Source organism: Mustela nivalis (assembly GCF_964662115.1).
Source record: "Mustela nivalis genome assembly, chromosome: 17".
In the NCBI taxonomy this organism is placed as follows: Eukaryota; Metazoa; Chordata; class Mammalia; order Carnivora; family Mustelidae; genus Mustela; species Mustela nivalis.
In genome coordinates this window covers 47,495,801-47,514,818 of record NC_139036.1, presented here as the reverse complement: position 1 = coordinate 47,514,818, position 19,018 = coordinate 47,495,801, and the positions used below count along the sequence as shown (strand labels likewise).

At 53.4% G+C, this 19,018-nt stretch overlaps 1 protein-coding gene across 1 annotated transcript in view; it reads right to left on the bottom strand.

The window, feature by feature from the left end:
- Positions 1-19,018, bottom strand: part of ACE (angiotensin I converting enzyme) — a 38,800-nt gene that overhangs the window by 11,600 nt on the left and 8,182 nt on the right. Inside the window, exons 14-28 of the mRNA XM_082706775.1 lie at positions 18,464-18,622; positions 18,091-18,178; positions 15,955-16,098; positions 15,606-15,797; positions 14,305-14,402; positions 13,928-14,100; positions 11,839-12,062; positions 11,381-11,525; positions 10,981-11,079; positions 9,049-9,171; positions 8,487-8,674; positions 8,155-8,363; positions 926-1,076; positions 691-827; positions 134-292 (exon numbers count right to left, since the gene is read on the bottom strand). Coding sequence (XP_082562901.1) covers positions 134-292; positions 691-827; positions 926-1,076; positions 8,155-8,363; positions 8,487-8,674; positions 9,049-9,171; positions 10,981-11,079; positions 11,381-11,525; positions 11,839-12,062; positions 13,928-14,100; positions 14,305-14,402; positions 15,606-15,797; positions 15,955-16,098; positions 18,091-18,178; positions 18,464-18,622 — 2,289 coding nt within the window. The remainder of the gene's footprint in view (positions 1-133; positions 293-690; positions 828-925; positions 1,077-8,154; positions 8,364-8,486; positions 8,675-9,048; positions 9,172-10,980; positions 11,080-11,380; positions 11,526-11,838; positions 12,063-13,927; positions 14,101-14,304; positions 14,403-15,605; positions 15,798-15,954; positions 16,099-18,090; positions 18,179-18,463; positions 18,623-19,018) is intronic.

The window sequence follows — 19,018 nt, the reverse complement described above, 5'->3', positions numbered from 1 at the left end:
CCCAGGAAGCTCTAGCCCTGCCCATCCCCCCTCCCCCCGCCCTGCCCAGGCAGTCTGGCTTCCCTCCCGGCCAGCCCACCCACCCCTGGGGTGGGGAGCATGTGCCTGGAGACCTGGGGGCTCCGTCCATCACCTCCCGGAGCTCGTCCTGGGGCAGGGCCGCCTTGTCTATGGTCTGCAGCTTACTCAGCATGCGCTTCACAGCCGGGTCCTGGAACCTGGAGGTCTTAAACAGGCGGGCCCGGGTGCCAAAGTACAGCATGTGCCGGGACCTCTCTGAGTCCTTGTGCAGCTGGAATGAGGGTCACCATATTTACCATGGGAAGTTGGGGGAGGGAGGAAGGGCCCCACATGGAACTCCAGGGTCACAGTCCTCCCAACCTCCTCCCAAAGCCTACTTTAAGGGGTCACAATCACTGGAAATTTGCTAAGAGGGAGAAGGGGAGGAGCCTGGGTCCTTAAAAGCAAGGAGGTGATATTTACAAGGGGAAAGAAACCAGAGATTCTGGCCCAGGGAGCTTCTGGGACCAGCAAGAGGCCCAGAGCTTGTAGCCTGCTTTGACATGTACTTTGGGGATTCCCTCCTTCCTCTAGCTCTGGACAGGGGACAGAAGGTATGGTTCCCCCAATCCCCCCAGATCCCTGAGGAGAACAAGGGGAGAAGGGGCTGGAGTTGAGGTGGTACCACACCATCTCCTCCCGATTTTTCTTGGTGATGTTGGTGACATAGTTCCACGTGGCCTCCATAAACTGGTTCCACACAACCTGGGCGGTATGTTCATAAAACTGCAGGAACGCCTTTGCCACGGTCTCATTGTAGAACTTGTCTGCGGAGAAGGAGGTGGGCATCATGATGTCCTGGGAGGGGCCTGCCCCTGACTGGTCCCCTTATCTGGTCCCCTGTTCCTTCAGGTCCCAGCCCCACCTAAGCTCTGATCATCCTCGGTCCTGAGCCAAGGCAAGAGCTGCCCATAACAGAAGAGCACGAATAGGGAAGGTCCATGGCAAGTCCATCTTGTGCCCATGGCCAAGAGAACAGCAGAGCTGGGTGAGGCTGTGGGCCAATCGCAGTCCAGCTCCATATTGTGACATCAGGAGCTGAAGGGTTAGCCATGGAATGTCAGAACTGGAAAACCTCCACCCACCTTCTGGTCCAACCATTCCCATTTTACAGGTGAGGAGACTGAGGTCAAGCCACATGACCTGGTTCACACAGCTAGTGAGTGGCAGAGCCAAGAAGAGAACCAGGGCTCTTGATTTTTAGGCCAAAGCTTATTTTGGTCCACTTGGTCACTTTTCCTTGGCATTGGAACCACCCTTGGACCTTGGCCAGGGATTGGTGAGACCCCCTGCCCTCCGCAGGCTGGCATTACCTCTAAGAAGGTGGATAGAAGGATGAATGGGTGAGTGAATGGATAGAAGTATGGAAGTGATGTCTCTGGGTCTCTGGAATCTGGAAGCCCAGTTGTCTCTCCCTGTTCTTTTGACCTAACCTCTTATGCTCTCATTATTGGCCTCCTTCTCTCTTATGGGATGTGTGATCATCCCTCGGGCGACGCAGGACCCTTCCTCCCTTCCCCTTGTCCTTAAATCTGTTTCCCCAGAGATAGTCTCATGCTAGGAGTTTGCAGTCAGGAGGAAGCACAGAGGGCAGAGGGCTGTGAGGGCTCTGGGGAATGAGTGGTTGGCACCTTCCACTCAAGATGCATGTCCCTGAGTACCTGAGCTTGCTTGGAACACCAGCTGGCAGGACCCCAGCTCTCTGCTGGCCTGGTGACTCCCCACTAGCCTGACACACTTAGCATGTGGGAGATGAGCCCATCTATCTCCCTTCAAGATTTTTTGCTCAGATTTGCTTTCCTCCACACTCACATGCCCTCGACCCTATGTTCCTTTCACTCCCCCTTCTCAGCCCAGGTGTACCCACAATCTCCCAGACTCTCCACCTCTTCGCCTGAGCCAACGTCCCCCAGAGAAACTGACCAAATAATTCTCCAAATATGATGCTATGATCAAAATTATTTAAAACACCAGGAAAAAAAAAAATCAGTGACAGTTTTGGGTAAGCTGGCTGACCGAGTTCTGCTTCAAGCATATAGACATGCTTGATAAAATACAGAATTTTGTTGTCGTTAACGATAGTCATCATGCTGTACCTTACGTTTCCCGGGACTTATTTATATCATCACCAGCAGCTGAGGCCTTTTGCCCACCTTCACCCGTTTCTCCCACCCCCACTTCTGGCAACCACAAATCTGTTCTCTGTGTCCACTTTTTCATTATCCATTCACCTGTCATGAGACATGTAGGTTGTTTCCGTGTCTTGGTTATTGTAAGTTGCTTTGCAACGAACACAGGAGTGCAGATAACTTTTCAAGAGACTGCAATTTCATTTTCTTTGTATAAATACCCAGAAGTGAAATTGTTGGGTCATATAGTGTTCTATTTTTCACTTTTTGAGGAAGCTCTATACCGTTGTCTCTAGTGGCTGCCAATTCGCATTCCCACCAACAGCACACAAGAGTTCCCTTTTCTCCCCATCCTTGTCAGCACCTGTTATTTCTTTTTGATAACAGCCCCTCTACCAGGCATGAGGTGCTATCTAATTGTGGTTCTGATCTGCATTTCCCTGATGTTTAGTGATGTTGGCCACCATTTCTTGCACCTGTTGGCCATCTGTACGTCGTCTTTGGAAAAATGTCTATCCAGTCCTCTGCTCACTTTTTAATTGGAGTGTTGTGTAGTTTTGAGTTGTAAGAGTTCTTTATATATTTCAGCTATTAATCCCTTATCAGATACGTAATTTGCAAGTATTTGCTCCCACTTCTGTAGGCTGCCTTTTCATTTTGCTGATGATTGACTTTGTTGTGTAAGAGCTTTTTAGTCTGATGTCATCCCACCTGTGGATTTTTACTTTTGTTGTCTTTGTTTTTGGTGTCAAATCCAAAAAATGTCCTTGGCAAGACCAATGTCTAGGAGCTCACCACCTATGTTTTCATAAGAGTTCTATGCCTTCTGGCCTCATGCTTCTGTCTTTAATCCATTTTCAGTTGATTTTTTCACATGCTGTAAGACAGGGCCCCAGTTCCATTCTTTTGCATGTGGCTGTCCAGCTTCCCCAACACCATTTATTGAAGAAACTATCCTTTCCCCATTGCATATTCCTGGTTGTTTTGTCATAAATATGCTGACCATATATGGGTGGGTTTATTTGGGGGCTCTCTATTCTGTTCCCTTGATCTACATGTCTGTTTTTATGTTAGTTCCATACTGTTTTGAATACAATGACATAGTTTGAAGATAGGAAGTGTGATGCCTCCAGCTTTATTCTTCTTTCTCAAGATTGCTTTGGCTATTTGGGCTTAAAAATAGTGCTTTAAAAAATATATTCATTTATTTGAGAGAGAGAGTGTGAGCACAGAGGGAGAATGAGATGGAGAAGTAGACTCCCCACTGAGCAGAGAGCCCCATGTGGGTCTCAGTCCCAAGACCCCGAGTTCACAACCTGAGCTTGAGGGCAGAAGCCTAACTGACTGAGCCACCCACGTGCCCCCAACATAGTGCTTTTTAAAATGCAAAATACAGAGCTGAGATGGGAAGCAAGAAAGGGAACTGTTCAGATGCTGGGGAGACAAAGAGGGTTCATGCCACAGTGAGTGGGAGCCATATGGGAGTGCGTCCATGTTCAAAGTGCTGCAGCATGGCGGCCTGCAGGGGGAGAGCTGATCCTCCGTTGAGCTGAGAGCTGGCAGATGGCTTCCTTTCTAAAGGGGTCCTACAAGAAGCAACCATGAACCTGACCCTGGGGACAGCTTCACAACACATGCACATGCTGTGTGCATGTGACCCTGAAGAAGAATGTTCCCACTGAAACCGGCTCATAGGTCAAATGACCAAGAGAAAGGGCAGTGTCTTGAGGGTCAGTGGTGCTCACCAGTCCCCTCTGAGACCCTTTGAGAGCTTTTAGTATAGGCATCCTTGTAAAAAACACATGAGGTATGTACTGTGATCAACACTTCTACTTTACAGATGAGGAAACGGAGGCACAGAGAGGTTGAGGAACTTGCTCACAGTCACACAGCTGGCAAAAAGTGGAGGTGGGACTCAAATCCCCATGCTCTGGCCTTTGCTAAATGACAGACACACCTGAGGAAGGACAGGTCTTGGAGCAATCCAGAAAGGACTTAAAATACAGATCTTTACACCATGTGGAAAAAGTAAATGAAACTGGATTAAAGACCTAAACATAAGAGCTAAGATCATGAAACTCTTTCAAGAAATCACCCGGGAAAGGCTTCCTGACATTCAATTTGTCAATGCTATCTTGGCTAGGACACCAAAAACACAGACGACAATGACAATGAAAACCAAACTGGACTTCATCAATTTAAAAAACCTTTGCACATCAAAGGATGTTAACAACAGAGCACAAAGACAACCCACAGAAAGGGAGAAAGTGTTCACAAATCATACATCTGGTAAGTGATTCAGATCTGGAATATATAAAGAACTCCCAAACTGGACAATTATAAAAGAAAACAACAACAACTCAATTCAGCAGGGGGCAAAGGACTTGAATAGACATCTCTCTAAAGAGGAGGTATAAACAGAAAATAAGCACTTGAAAAGATATTATTATTAGGGAAATACAAATCAAAACCAGGAGATGCTGCTAGGATGATTACCAAACCACCCAGGAAACCTCATCTGTTGGCCAACACATGGAAAAACTGGAAGCCTTGTGCATTGCCTCTGGGAATATAAAATAGTGCAGCCACCGTGAAAAGTAGTGTGGTGGCTCCTGCTCCTTAAAAAATTATAGGATTACCATATGATCAAGCAATCCCAATATGGGGCCCACATTCAAAAGAATTGGAAGCAGAGACTTGAAAAATGTGGTGGTGATGGTTGCAGGACAGTATGAATGTCCTCAGTGCCCCTGAACTTGCGCTTAAAGACTTAATGGTATAGTGTATGATATGTACATTTTACCATGACTTTAAAAAAGTACAGATCTTAAAGTGATAAAAGAAGGCATAGAATCCATGAAGCAAGAATGGGCTTTTGTGGGGCGCCTGGGTGGCTCAGTGGGTTAAGCCGCTGCCTTCGGCTCAGGTCTTGATCTCAGGGTCCTGGGATCGAGTCCCGCATCGGGCTCTCTGCTCAGCAGGGAGCCTGCTTCCTCCTCTCTCTCTGCCTGCCTCTCTGCCTACTTGTGATCTCTCTCTGTCAAATAAATAATCTTAAAAAAAAAAAAAGAATGGGCTTTTGTGAACACACAGGAGATTTGAAGGAGAGATGCAAAAATGAAAAAAAGAGTTATGACATCGGAACCACATAAATCCCTACGGGCAGGAGAAGCCACAGATCGAAATGCAGAACCAGAGCCTTCGAAGACATGACTGGGGACTGGAACGCAGGACAGAGAAAGAGATGAGAACTACGAGCAAGGATTTGGGGGACACCGAGGGCAACAGAGAAAGCTCTGAGCAGCATCTGCTAGGAGTCCCCGGAGAGGACCCTGGCTAGGAGGGGAAGAGTGACATTCAAAGAGATGATGCCCTCGTTTCCAGAACTGTAGGAAGCGGAGTCCCCAAGTGAACAAGCTCATTGCACTCTAGGGAAGTCGATGGCGCAGAAACCACAGAAAGTTCCTGGAAGGCACCGGAGGGAAATGTGTGCACTCAGCAGTCTCCAGCACGCTGCTCTGGACCTTTCCCTCCACCTGTCTAGTGAGAGGCTGATGTCTGCTTGACTTTCCTGCTCTCACAGTCCGTTGACTGGGGGAGGTGATGTATTCATTATCAAGAGAGGGAACTCTATACAGAAAGTTGCATATTATCTCACCTAATCTTCGCAGCAACCATGTTTCTGCTATTTTGCAGCAAATAGGAGGATTTGCAAGAACCGTTTCATAGGCTCAGAAAATAGAATTCTCCAGGTTACATAGGTGGTAATTACAGAGGCAGGATTTGACTTGGGCATAATCCAAAGCCACTGGAGTCACTTATATTAGAGCCAACGTGGGACAAGAGAGGCTTTGAGAGATCAGAGAAACTGTCCAGCAACTATGCTCATCTTTGGCCCTCATAGGTAAGAGCTGGTCACGGAGGAGTGATCAGCCATCAGACATTAGCAGGTGCAACACAGAGAAGGGCTCAGACTTCAGGACCACTGGTAGAAAATGCCAGAATGACCTCTCTTTCTGCTGTCACCCCCTACCCTTCCTCTGCCTTCTTCCAGGTAGACCCAAGGAGGAAGCAACAGGAATCTAAGCAATTTTAGTATTTTTAAAGGTGCAGGGGATAAAGCTGGTCAGGCTGACCCCAATGTTAAGTTTCTTTGTCCTCAGTCTGTGCCTCAGAACTCCGGGTGTTGAGTGCTGGTGCCCTCAGGCTATTTTACCAGCTGCCACAGGCAGAGGAACTCCCCGCTTTCACAAAGATAGGAAACTGGGTGTTGTGACGATGATCTTTGTCTGGCAGAGGGGCAGCTTTTGAAACACCAGGCTGGGGAGGAGAGTAATTAAAAAGTCATTGGTGGTAGAAGGCTTGGAACTATTTAGAGGATGTGTTTATAAATTCCATTGTCCTAAGTAATCATAAACTTCTACCCTCTTGCATATCCAAAATACCTCAACTCCACATCCTGCTCCGTGGAACAGGCCCCTAGGACCTAGTCTGTGCACCATACACACACACACACACACACACACACACACACACGGCAGCTGGAGATTGGGAGTAAAAACAAAAACAAAAACAAAAAAAACCTGTGGACTAAAGGATATTGGGGGACAGTTATTGGGGGCTCAGCCTGGCTGGGGTCAAGACATCCCCAAAGCTGGGAAAGGCTCTGGGCCCAGCGTCCTGAGGGAGGGAACCAGGCTTACAATGGGAGCCTCTGGCGCTGGAAAACTGCCAACTTCCCTTTGGCCAGGTTCTAGACCTGGCATTTAAATATCTGAAAAACAGATTGTATGTTAACTGGGAAAAGGATACACATACGATGATCTCATTTAAAATATGTGCTGAGAAAAACAGTGGACAATCAACTGTCAACACTGCCTGCCTCTTGGTGTTCATATAAAGGGCTTTACTCTTCTTTAGTTTTCTCTATTTTCTGAATTTTCTATGATAAAGTCATTAAAGTGTCCCTCAGAATTCTACTCGCTCAAGCCCACCTTGGCTTCCTGAGGGCAGGCTCAGGGTGAGAGTGTGAGCTCAGGGGAGGGCAGGGGCGACCTCTGGCAGTGAATCCCTGCTCGAACACTAGCTCCTGCCAAGCTCCAGCATTTAGGGCCCCTCTCCAGCTGAGGAGAAGGGATCTGGCCCGGGACCTCACAGAGGATACTCAGGGAGCTCCGTCTAGACACACAAGCAGACGTGGAGCCTGAGGCGACCATGGGGAACAGTGCTGTGCCCTCAGGGAGTCAGACACATGCAAGGCTTCTCCGCCAAGGAACCAGAGGACAGCTTGGAGCCTTCCATTTTAAAGACCTGCCATTTTAAGGGAACAGTTGGGGCAGGGCTCCTGAGGCAAGTGGAAGGGCAAGGCCGAAAGCCCAGAATGTCTGCTCCCTCTTTGCTTCCCAGGGTCCCCTTGGGTTGGTGCCGGGGCTGGCAGGGGCCGCCTGCCGTGCAGGACATTGGCCGACTGCCTGGGCTAGAGGTGGGCGCTGGGGCCAGAGCTCCAGGGCATTTTCCCAGGCTCTTCTTGGAGGAGGTGGAGGACGCCCAGCGAAGTGACCCACTTGACTGCCAGGAGGCGGGAGAGCGTCCCTGTGCCTGTCCCTGGCTTCCCCACGAGGGACACAGACTCAAATGGGGGAGGCAGGTCCTTTAATTGTATTCAGAGAGGCACGAGGACGGGGCTCCATGTTAGGCGGACGGCTGCCCTGGGATCTGGGGGCAGGGGCCGCGGGGGCTCGCGGTCTGGAGGGCGGACTGTCAGCTCGGGGTTCGGGGTTCGAGCACGGTGAGGTGGGGGGGACGCCGGGTGGGAGGAGGAGGGCGGGCCGGGGTGAGCCGTGAGGGGGGCGGTGGGTCCTCGGCGCACGACCCCCGCGCCCCGGGTCGTCTGGTGTGTCGGTGGCGGACGCTCCCCGGCAGGCCCAGGCCGCCCGGGGTCCTCTCAGGAGTGTCTCAGCTCCACCTCGGAGCCGAACTGGGGCCCGCGGTGGGGCCGGCGGAGGCTGTGCTGGCGGATGCTGAAGAGGCGCTGGGTGAGGCCCAGCGTGGCCACCAGCAGGGCGACGCCCAGGAAGAGCAGCGCCCACTGGCCCACGCGGGCCTGCTGCTCGTCCAGCTGCAGGCCCAGGAAGCTGACGCGGCCGCTGCCCGGGAAGGGGCCTTCGGAGCGAGCTGGGCGGGGGAGGCAAGGAGAGCGCGCGGTGGGCGGGCCGACGCGTCACGCACCGCCCAGGGGCCCGGGCCCGCGCGGGCTCTGGGGGCGCGCCCGGGGCGGAGGGGGACGGGGAGCGGTACCGGAGTTCGGCGTCCAGTTGTACTGAGGCCAGCCCAGCTTCTCCCCGTGCCGCCCGTTCTCGGTGAGCAGCCAGTCCAGCAGCGGCTTGAAGTAGTTCATCATGGCGGACGCCGACATGTTGGACTGGCCTGTGATCAGCTTCATGGCTTCCGGCCACGGCTTACTGAAGCCCAGTTTCATGGCATCCCTGGGGGGAAGCACCGAAGAAGGGAAACTGAGTCAGAAGGACAGGAGGGGAGGCTCCCTGCTCCAGTCCCCCAACTTAATTCTCACTCCCCACCCCACCCCCGTCCCCCCCACGAGCATCAACCTCCTTCGGGATTGGGCAGGCCTGGGCAGGCCTGGGGGAGTGGGAGTGGGAGTAGGGGAGGGATGACCCGGGCCCAGAGGGGTGTAGGTCCCTACTGGGATGGCACATTAAGGCCCTGGCACGGGCTCCACCTGGAATCTCCAGCAGAGGCACCCGGACAGCAGGTGTTCCCAGAAGAGCCCCACGGGGCTCTTCAAAGCTGAAGGGTTAAAGGGTAGAAAATGGTCAAAAGAAAGCTGGAGAACACTCACGCCAGGCGCTTCCCTGCCTCCTTCGATTGGTAGATGTCACACGTGTGCAAGGGGCCCTTGTGGCCAGCTGCCTGACACAGAGCCTCGTGGAACTGGAACTGAATGACAAAGCCCACGAAGTACCTGGCGTGGAGGGAAGCACGGCCTTGGGGTGGGGTGGCTGGGGACCTGTGCCACCGAGCCCCAATGCCCCTCACCTTCCTCTGCAGCCAGACAATCAGGGTGAGGACACCCTCTGGTCTGCAGGGTCAGCAAGGCTCCCTAGTTCCATGCCTCCCACAGGAGAGTCTCCCGCTGCATCTCAGGAGGGCTGTTCTGAGGAGGTCTGGTGATCATTCATGAGTGAGGAGGGTCAGAGCAGAGCCCTTCAAAGTTTTGGCAGGTTGCTTCCAAAGCAGTGAGGTCTGGGTTAGATACAGGCAGAGGCCAGGTGTTGGCTCCAGGGTCACGTGCACATGGCAGGGTGGTCTGGGCAAGGAAGCCAGCGCAAATGATCTCCTTTATCCCAAACAGCAGGGATTCCCTGGTAGAAATCTGCCGGTCAAGGCCACAGCAAATTCTCTGCACTTGGTTCAGAATGTCCCAAACTAGCAGTGCAGGCCTCCCACTTTGAATGCTGGGCACAAGCCATGTACCACTGACTTTCCTGGCATTTCTTAAAAGTGCTTTGCCAAGGTTGCTGGTCAGAATTTGGAATGTGTCTCCTTCATCCACCCCTGCCTGGAGAATTATCTACACTAAGCTCAGAAGCTAACCATCACTTGGGCCTGGCTTCCATGGGAAAGCTAGTGCCAGCCTGGAAGAAGGAAACCAGTGCAGAAAGCAGGTAGGGGGCCTTCTTACAGGTCAACCTCGTGTACTGTCCAGGTTGGCTGTTCTGAGGCACCTTTCAGTCCCCTTGGTCCCCTGCCCAAGGTTGCTCTCTGGAACATCTGAGCAGGCTTTCTCTCCCTTCCTGGACTCTGGAAACAATTCACCCAACCCACACTTATGTATTAGGTCTTGACTATATGCAGATATCATGCCAGGTGCTAGGGTGGAAAGATGGGCATTGTGAGCACGAATCCTCCCTCACTGGCCTTCCTGGGACTGAAGGTGGCAAGGGCTAGAGGTAGCCACAGCCCTCCTGGGACAGCCCTCACCCCTTCCACCCCTGTCCCCCCCCCCCTGCCTTGCCTCATGGGTGGTCTGAGCTCCCTGCAGCTCAGAGACATCTGGGCCCTTCCCTCTTTAGGTCTCTCTAGACCCTTCCTGGGCCCCAGATCCAGCTGGGTCTCTAACCCTGGATTTAGTGTATAGAAGTTCTTCCAGGCACAACTTTTATTACAGGCAATATGGTGAATGTATAGTAAAGGAATCACAATCTTGTTTTAAAAACAGAAAGTTTGGGACGCCTGCGTGGCTCAGTGGTTTAAGCCTCTGCCTTAGACTCAGGTCATGATCTCAGGGTCCTGGGATTGAGCCCCACATTGGGCTCTCTGCTCAGCAGGGAGCGTGCTTCCCCCTCCTCTCTCTGTGCCTACCTCTCTGCCTACTTGTGGTCTTTCTCTCTCTGTGTCCAATAAAAACAAAACAAAACAAACAAACAAAAAAAAACCCCTAATAAATAAATAAATAAATAAATAAAAACCAGAAAGTTCTTAGGTCACGATCTAGCCAAGGGTCATGGGTCACGGTTAATAATGTTAACTATCCAACCAAGGTCTTGTAACCATTAGCCAATTATAGTAGGGTTTCTGTTTTCAACTGCCTGGAGGGGAGAGACTCTCATCACGTCAAAAGTGTGAAACAACAGGGAGCCTTGGTTTCAGGTGAGAGACCGAGGCACTGTGTGTCATGCAGCCAGGCCCTCCAGGTCACCCAGACAGGTAGCTCCCCACAGGGCAGCGACGGCCCTTCAAAGACTGAATGGCCTCTTTCCCTCCCCTTTACCTGATATAAGGCACACTTGAAGGAACGTGGAACTTGGCCCCTGGGTCAAAGTCACCTTGAGACCGGGCCACTGGGGGGCAGAGGCCCTGGTACTTCAGCCTGTCAGGGGAAAGGTACGTTGGAGGGAGGATTTGGAAAGAATCAAGTCAGGAAGAGTTGGCGTTTTTGAAATAAAGAGCTACTTGCCCCTGGAGCTACTCTGGATACTCCAGATTCTGGTGTGCTGTACCTCGAGCACAATCAGCCCCTGTGCCCCTCATCACTTACACACACTCACACTCATGTGTTGTTCATAGACACATCCCCTCTCTAAACACCATACACACACCCCACATGCAGACAAACAGATACTGATGGAGACCCTCCCACAACCCACAGCCTCACGGGAACATTCTAGAACCTGAGGTTCCACCACTCCTGGTTGTAGTTCTCCTTGGTGATGCTTCCATCGAATACCCTCCAGCGCCACTGGTCAACGAGGTAGCTGAAGGGGACAAAGGCGATCTTGTCGAGTGCCATCTTCATCAGAAAATTGATGTCTTGCTCTGCCAAGGGAAGGGACCCTGGTCGTCAGATCTCCACCTGCCTCCTGCCACATCCCAGCAGTTCAGCCTGGATGGGTGTGCAGCGGCTAAAGAGGGGAGGAGTGGGCTGTGCCTCTCTGGGCACAGCGACCTGCCTCTTGGGTTGGTATTACGGGTTCTGTCCTTCCGGCTCACCAAGCTGGTGGCCTCCTTGTTCCCCATTGTTCTGTCCCAGCTGCTGCCTGTGAGCCATCAAGGGCCCTCCTACAGCCTCCCAAGCTCACTGGCCCTTCTCAGTCCCTCTGTCCAGCAGGACCTCCCATTCCTCTCTCACCATAGCCGCCGCTCTCGCTACTCAGTAGGTTAATACTGTGTAGGTGCTTGGGGGTAGACACAGAGAGCGCCAGCACATCTCCGATGGCCTCGTGAAAGCCAGGGTTGGCACCCTCCCGGAAGGTCACAGGCAAGTCCTTGTACTGCATGAAATACTGTATGTGGCCCATTTCGTGATGGGCCACCACCAGGTCCTCCATGTTCACCGTGGTGCACTGCTTGATCCTGGAACACAAGGAGTGGGACAAAGGGACCTGCTGTCCTCCCTGTATACGAACCGCATGCCCATCAATGCTCTATGCAGGGAACACCGCATTATGGGAAGGAAAACCAAAGGAGGCATGAAGTAAGCTCGAGAAAGAGGCAATCTGAGGGTTGGAAGTCCCTAAGGTATGGTCATTCAGGCCATCTCTCTGCCTCCAACTTCCCTGAATAACTCCAGCCCTCACTGCTATGGTGCTTTCTAACTGCGAAGTACTTGCTCCAGAGGCATTGGGACACTTGGCTATGATTGTGTAGGACTTTCGAGAATGTGGGTGCTATGATTTTTTTTTTCTTTTTTGGTACTGTGATTTTTCATGCACACATTTTTTTTTTCTCTTCCAAGACTCAGGCTTCCTGAAGGAAACAACAGTTATTCTGAGCCATTCTACATCCCATGTGCCCAACACCAGCAAACATCTTCACCCCAGGAGGTCTCTGGCTTGGGCTGAAATGTCATCTGGAGAGCTGTCCACGCCAGAGGTCCTGCCTCCTTTTTCATCTTTCTTGAGTCTCTTTTGTGAACCAACGAAATTCTCCCTTGGATCTAACCAGAGCCCTTCAGTTCAGTTGACCCCATATTTTTGTCATTGTACTGTCACTGTACAGGAAGGGCTTCCCTGAATCCAGGTTGGAATCTGTCCACCTTCTCCTATGACTCCCATACAAGGAAAGACCCCCCCAGAGGGGCTCTCACCCTCTTGATTCTGTCTCCATCCAGCCCTACAGTTGCAGCCCTCATGCCTTTGAAAGAGGGAATCAAGAACGGGCAGTCCAGTGAATCCTGGCTGCTTTGTTCTAGCCTCTCTGTGTCCACTCTCATAAGAAGACACTTCACCCATAATGGCAGGTCATCCTTGCCACGTCTCCCAAGTCGTCTTTCCCTTCTTTGACTCTGGGTTGTCCTTGTGATTTGCTTTAGCCAATGAAGTGTGGCAGAAGTGACTTGGCCAGTTTTGGATTTAGCCTTTAAGAGACTTGGCTGTTTTTGCTCTTTCTGGAGGATGCCAACCGCCAGATAGGAAATCTGACTGCCTATCTCTCATACTGGGCCAAAGCCCAAGCTAGCCTGAACAGACCTATGTCCCATCAACCCCCAGCTGCTCCAGTCATCCCAGCCCAAGGACCCACCATGTGAGTAAAGAAGCCAGCTTGAACCTTCCTGCCCTAGCACATGCCACATGGAGAAAAACTGAGGAACCCGACCAAGAGCCAGAACCAAGTCCCCACCCCGTGCTCTCCAGCCACCAGAGCCACTGCAGCTGAGGTCTCTATCATTGTACATAAGAGCGCCATGTCCATTGCATGTTGCCTGCGCTCCTGACCAATAAAATCATGAACTAAACAAATGATTGTTTTCTACCACTAAGTTCTACTAAGAACTAAGACTAAGGTGGTTTGTTAGGCAGCAATAGATAACGATCCTCTGATGAAGACAGATTCTGAGCCTCTGCTAATGGTGGGCCTGTGTGAAGCCCCCAGTGTCCTCAGGTACCTCTCTGTGTCAAGGCACATGTTGCCAGGAAGACAGCCTGCTATAAGCAGGGGCTGCTGCAGACTGAGGGAAGCCTGGGCAGCTTCCACAGTGCTCACACCCAGGACTGGCCAGTGCCCGAGAAGACCCTCGCCTGGTAGACAATGTTTTCCCGCTGGAAGCCAATGGCCAAGCTGGGGTCAGGCCCAAGGCTCTTGACCCTCATCCTAATCTCTGGTCCCCGTGCTTTTTTCTGCTCACTCTGGCTGAGGGGACAATAGGAGAACCTTTACTTGGCTCATCTCCTTGCCCACTGGGTTCAGGATATAGTCCCCTGACTGCTACCTGGACACACCTGAAGTCCTTGCCATTGTAGAAGTCCCAGGCAGAGGCATGGCACACAACTTCCCGCCCATCAGTTGGCTTCTCCAGCATTGACTTGTTCCAGAACTCAAAGGGCACAGGCAATAGCCCCAGGGAGGTGAAGAACTTGTCTGCTTCTTCAAACATCCTTTTGGGAGTCCAGCCCTGCAAGCAGAGGGAGCTCTGTCCAAACTGGGGACTAAGGGGCTAGACTATGTGCTACGGTTGGGGTGGGGGTTGTGAGAAGGCCAAGCCAGAGGGAATTCCTAAATCAGAGGGCTATCTCCCACTGAGGCAGAGGTCTCCCCTCCCCTGTGCCCGGGGGCTGCCCTGGAGGGGCAGAAGTGTGACGAGGGGCCCAGTGTGCACCTGCTTTATCATGGCTTCTGTGGCATCTATCTTGGGGGCTGAAGGGAAGGGCACCACCAAGTCATAGATGTTGGACCAGGTCTGAGCCCACATGTTCCCTGGAGGCAGGTAGGGGAAGAGAAGGCAGAGAGAGAGGAGAGACCGATGTTACTTCTCAGACTCAGCATCATCACCCATGGAAAGGGAACCAGACCCCCGTCTTAGGATCTTAACAGCTTCTCTTGAGCACCTGCTGTTTGCAAATGGTATCTGGCATTTGATACACATGGTCTTCAGCCTATATATCCAGTGCACGAAGTCATTATCTGCTCTGAGTGCTAAGGTCTTAGTTCAAAGCTTCAGCTCGGCCTCCCGCTCCTGGGGCCACTTGGGCCTGGTGCCTCCCCTGTGGGGGTCTGTGTTTCACAGTCATCAAGCTGATGTCTCCTCAGATATTCTTGGTCTCACCAGTGTGGGTCAAGGATGGCTGGGGTCCTGGGCTACGAGGTCCCCAAACCTGGTCAAGCTTCTTGGGGTCTCCCTCGTGGTTGGCAAGTGATCTGTGGCCCTGTCTGGCCTCTCTGCTCATAGCAATAAGCCCCCTAGGGCTGTGTCCTCAGTGGCCCAGCAGGGACGGACAGGAACCCAGGAGCCTCTGTTTTGCCTCCCTGCCCACCATCCGTCACTGTCTTCCACTGCCTACTTCCTGCCTTCTGGGCATCTTAGCTTACAAGCTCTGAAAACACGAGGGTCCAGAGGTTGCAATGGCTCTACACTCTCCATGTGGTCCTCTGTGCTCCTAACTCCCTCTGCCCTGGCCTGAGCATCGTGTCTGCCCTTCTCTCGACCGCTACGTTTTCCATCTGTGGGATCCTCTCTCATCTTTGAAGGCTCTGCTCACGTGCCGCCTCTCGGGGAGGCCCAGCTTCTCACTCCCAGCTCGCACCCCCAGCGCTGTGCTGCCTTGAGCGGGGATGGGTGATAGGGTCCCCCGGAAACTTATTATGAATCCTCCCGCTGCTCCATCCGGGAGATCTGTACCATGGGGCTCCGTAGCAAATGGGGTGTTCAAGACAAGGAGGGGGTTCATGCCCGCACACCTAGCTGCCACCCCACCCCAGCCCTGGCAACATTCCCTCAGCCTCAAATCTTCGCTCTCTCCGCCCAAGGCGCCACCTGACGGTCCCTCCCAGCCCCACCTCGCCCTTTGGACAGCACTGGTCCCACCCTCCCTCATCCGGGCTCTGGTCCAGGCCCCGCCCCAGCCCCGCCCCTGCCCCTCCCCCGTCCCGGTCCCGCCCCCGCCCCGTACTTGTCCTCACCCAGCAGGTGAGCGGGAATTGGGCCCTCCAGGTTGATGTGCTGCGACCCGTAGTGGCGATGCAGGGCCCGGCGCACGTAGGCGTGCAGGTTCAAGTACAGCGGCTGCAGCTCCTGGTAGAGCTGCTCCAGGTCTTGCTCCAGGGACGGCATCTCATACATGGCTCTCCAGGAGTCCCCTGCATCTTCGTAGCCTGCAGAGGGGACACCCGACCAGTCCCTGAGCACCCCCGCCCTCCCCCTCCTCTAGGGACCTCCCTCTCACCAAGTGTAGGAGGCTCCGAGGACCCTCCTGAGGGCCCCAGCGGGGCTGGGACCCTAGAGCCGGCCATAATGGCGGGAGGGACTCACCGTTGAGCCGGGCAGCCTTGTTGGCGAGTTCCACATACTTGGGAAAGAAAGGGAGGATGGCTGTCCCCACCTTGTCCCGCCAGCTCTTCCAAGCCCACAACAGATCTTCATACTTCCGGGATGTGGCCATGAAGTTCGTCAGATCTGCGGGAAGGAGTTGGAAGGAGTTGAAGGGCTGGAACCTCGAGCTCTGGGCTCAACTCCCACCTCCTATAAAGTGGACTGGGTCATAGGAGTTTGAGGCTGGGGTCCAGCTGGGAAGTCCCATGAAGAGGGCTATCCAGGCAGCCTGTCCAGGGACATGGGAGAAAGGCTCCTGCGCTTTCTACTGAGGCTTCCTGGTGGCCGTCCCTGGGCTCAGGGGACCTGCACACCACTTCAAGTTTGCAACAGCCCTGTGAGGGGTGCACTGGCTTTCACATGAGCGTTTTGGCAACACGGCAGTTTCCCCCAGCCAGGAAGTGGCCCAGCCAGGCACAAACCAAAGGCCCGGACTCCAGAGCTGCTGGTCGCCACGGATTTCCTGCTCACCCCCTCCGTGGGAGGGACAAATGGCTTAGAGGGCACAAGACCTGAGTTCCTGTCTAGTCTCCCACTGACCCCAAAATAACCTCACGAGTCATGGGACCCTTCTTCCCCTATCTTTCAAATGGGGAGATGCCAGCACTCACGGGGGGTGATGTAAAAATCAAATGGGGGGCACAAGGGCCCTGAGTGGGCACACTCCCCATCGGTCTCTGAGTATTCATGGGGCCCACGCCATCTAGCACCAATTACTGGCAAACTGGACGGAATCAAGGATGCCCGTGGAGACAAAGTACAGAGAGCCATCCCAGTGCCGTCAGGAAGGCCGGAGTCCTAGGACTGGGTCTGGTCAGAGCCACACTGTGCGTGCAGCCTTCTCCATATGGCTTGCACGGAGCTGACACACACCTGGCAGAGCTGGGACAAGGAGGGCCTGAGCTCACGTGGCACTTTGGAGCCCCCCACCCTCCTCAAGGGCGGTGCCTGTTCTTGGCACCCCCCCGCCCCCCCGCCTGAGCCGGAAGACAGTAGACACCCTTTGGGACCACCTGTACCTTACTATCTGACTTGTGCTCTCTCCCTATTTCAGAATATGCTTCATGATATCTACTTCTCCCTGAGAAAGTATATTCAAATGCATTGTTTGGGGGAAAAAATGTATTGTGAGAATTTCACTTCTGCCCTCTGCTGATGTGAGTATTGTTTTTTGAGGGTGCTTCCTCATTTTACTAATGGCACTGATCTGATGGCCTGGGCCTGGATTAAGAGGTTAACTGACGGGGGGGTGGGGTAGGGGGGGAGAGGCTGAAGGCTACACTCTTCCACATACATGTGTACACACACGCACACAGGCGCGCATACGCCCCCCGCAACTCTGTGCGTGCCTCCCCGTGTATACAAACCGTAGGTCAAACCCTGTCTCAGGAAAACTGTCTCTCTCTCCTGTTTATTTTCCATTTCCCCTTCTATTTGTCATTGTTCTAATGAGGGACTTGGGCAGAGGGCCAGGAAGAGATGGTTTCTGGGTAGTGATTCCTCAGGAAGAATGTTTATGGCTCTAGCTCCACAACCCTTGGGAGAATGGGGTCAGGAGGGAGGACAGAACGTATCTGTGCGCAGGTACTCGAGGGTCCGGGGGGGAGCTCTTCCAAAGGGGAGAAGCCAAGAAGAACCAGCCAGTGTGGAGGGAGAAGGGGATGAGGAAGGGCCGGGGCATTCCTTCGAGTGGGAGGTGGGTTTCATGAGCCGTGGCCTCAGTGCGGGGGAGAGGGGCAAGGAGGAGGCTAGAGAAGGTAGGAAAGTCATGGGCTGGGTGAAGGAAGGAAGAAACCTAGAGTTACTCTCCTTAGATACGGGTATAAGCACTCAGCTGACAAGTCTGAGGTACCCTCTACTCTGATGGGTGCAGAGTGCAGAGAGGAAAAGAGGGAGTCCAGGGGGGACCCAGAGGAAGCAGCAGCATGGACCCATGGAGAGCCACGGTCAGAGCAGAGGTAAAGTGGGTGCCCTTTACCGGGTCAGGAGACCCTGACCCCCTCAATGGGCCAGTACCCCTAACACTGACCACGCCAGCCTTCCCCACCTGCCCTCTCGTTCCCCACATGCGCTCACCAGGGTCCAGCTGCAGACAAGTGCCATTGGCGTGGCACACAGAGGCAACGCTGTAGGTGGTTTCCATGTCCAGCAGGATCTGGTTGTACTGCAGGAGGAAGGAGACAGACAGCAAGCTGCCTCCCTTTGCTACCTGTTCTGCCCCAGGCACCATCAAGTGCAGAGGGGGACCTATGGAGCTGGGGGAGTGTGTTCCCAAAGGTGCTGCCTTCTCAGGAGTTCTACAGGTGATGCCAACTGGGGAGATGTCACGGCAGATAGAGGAAGAGGAAGCAGCAGGAAGGCCAGACCCTGTACTGGGCTCCGTCCCCCCGAGCTGGGACCTGGTCTTGACCTTGGACCTTCCATTCCCTGCTCCCCAAAAGCCACATACCTCCTCCAGCTCGTTGGCAGGCAGCGCCGCCCGCTCTAGGTCCTGAATCTTCTTTATCATCCGCTTGATGCTGGCATTCTGGAAGTTAGTCACATCGAACTGCCTGGCCCAGGTGCCGAACTTTAAGGTGTGGTTTGCCATCTGTATGTTCTTCTGCAGCTGAGGGCAAAGGGGGAACCATGCCAGGCCATCTGGGAGCTTTGGAGAGGCTTCTATGGTGGAGGGGCCACGGGGGGGAGTGGAAGGGACTGGGTGTTGCCGCGGGACGGGGCAGTTTTGTCAAGTTGTTGCCTTTGCTCTTCAACCTGGACCGTCTATGGGTCTTGGATGCAGTGTGTGCCCCTCAACAGAAGCCCAGTGTCACACAGGACATTCCTGGTAGACAGAAGGGGACGCGCCCCGTGTATCTTGTTAGGATGGGGACAGGTTGCTGTTAGTTCTGTGGCCTCTCCGAGCCTCAGGGTCCCATCTGTAAAATGGGAACAAGATCGCTGGTTTTGCAAAGGCAGATGAGGACTAAAGGCAACAGCCGTAACGTTCACAGCGGTCCTCAAG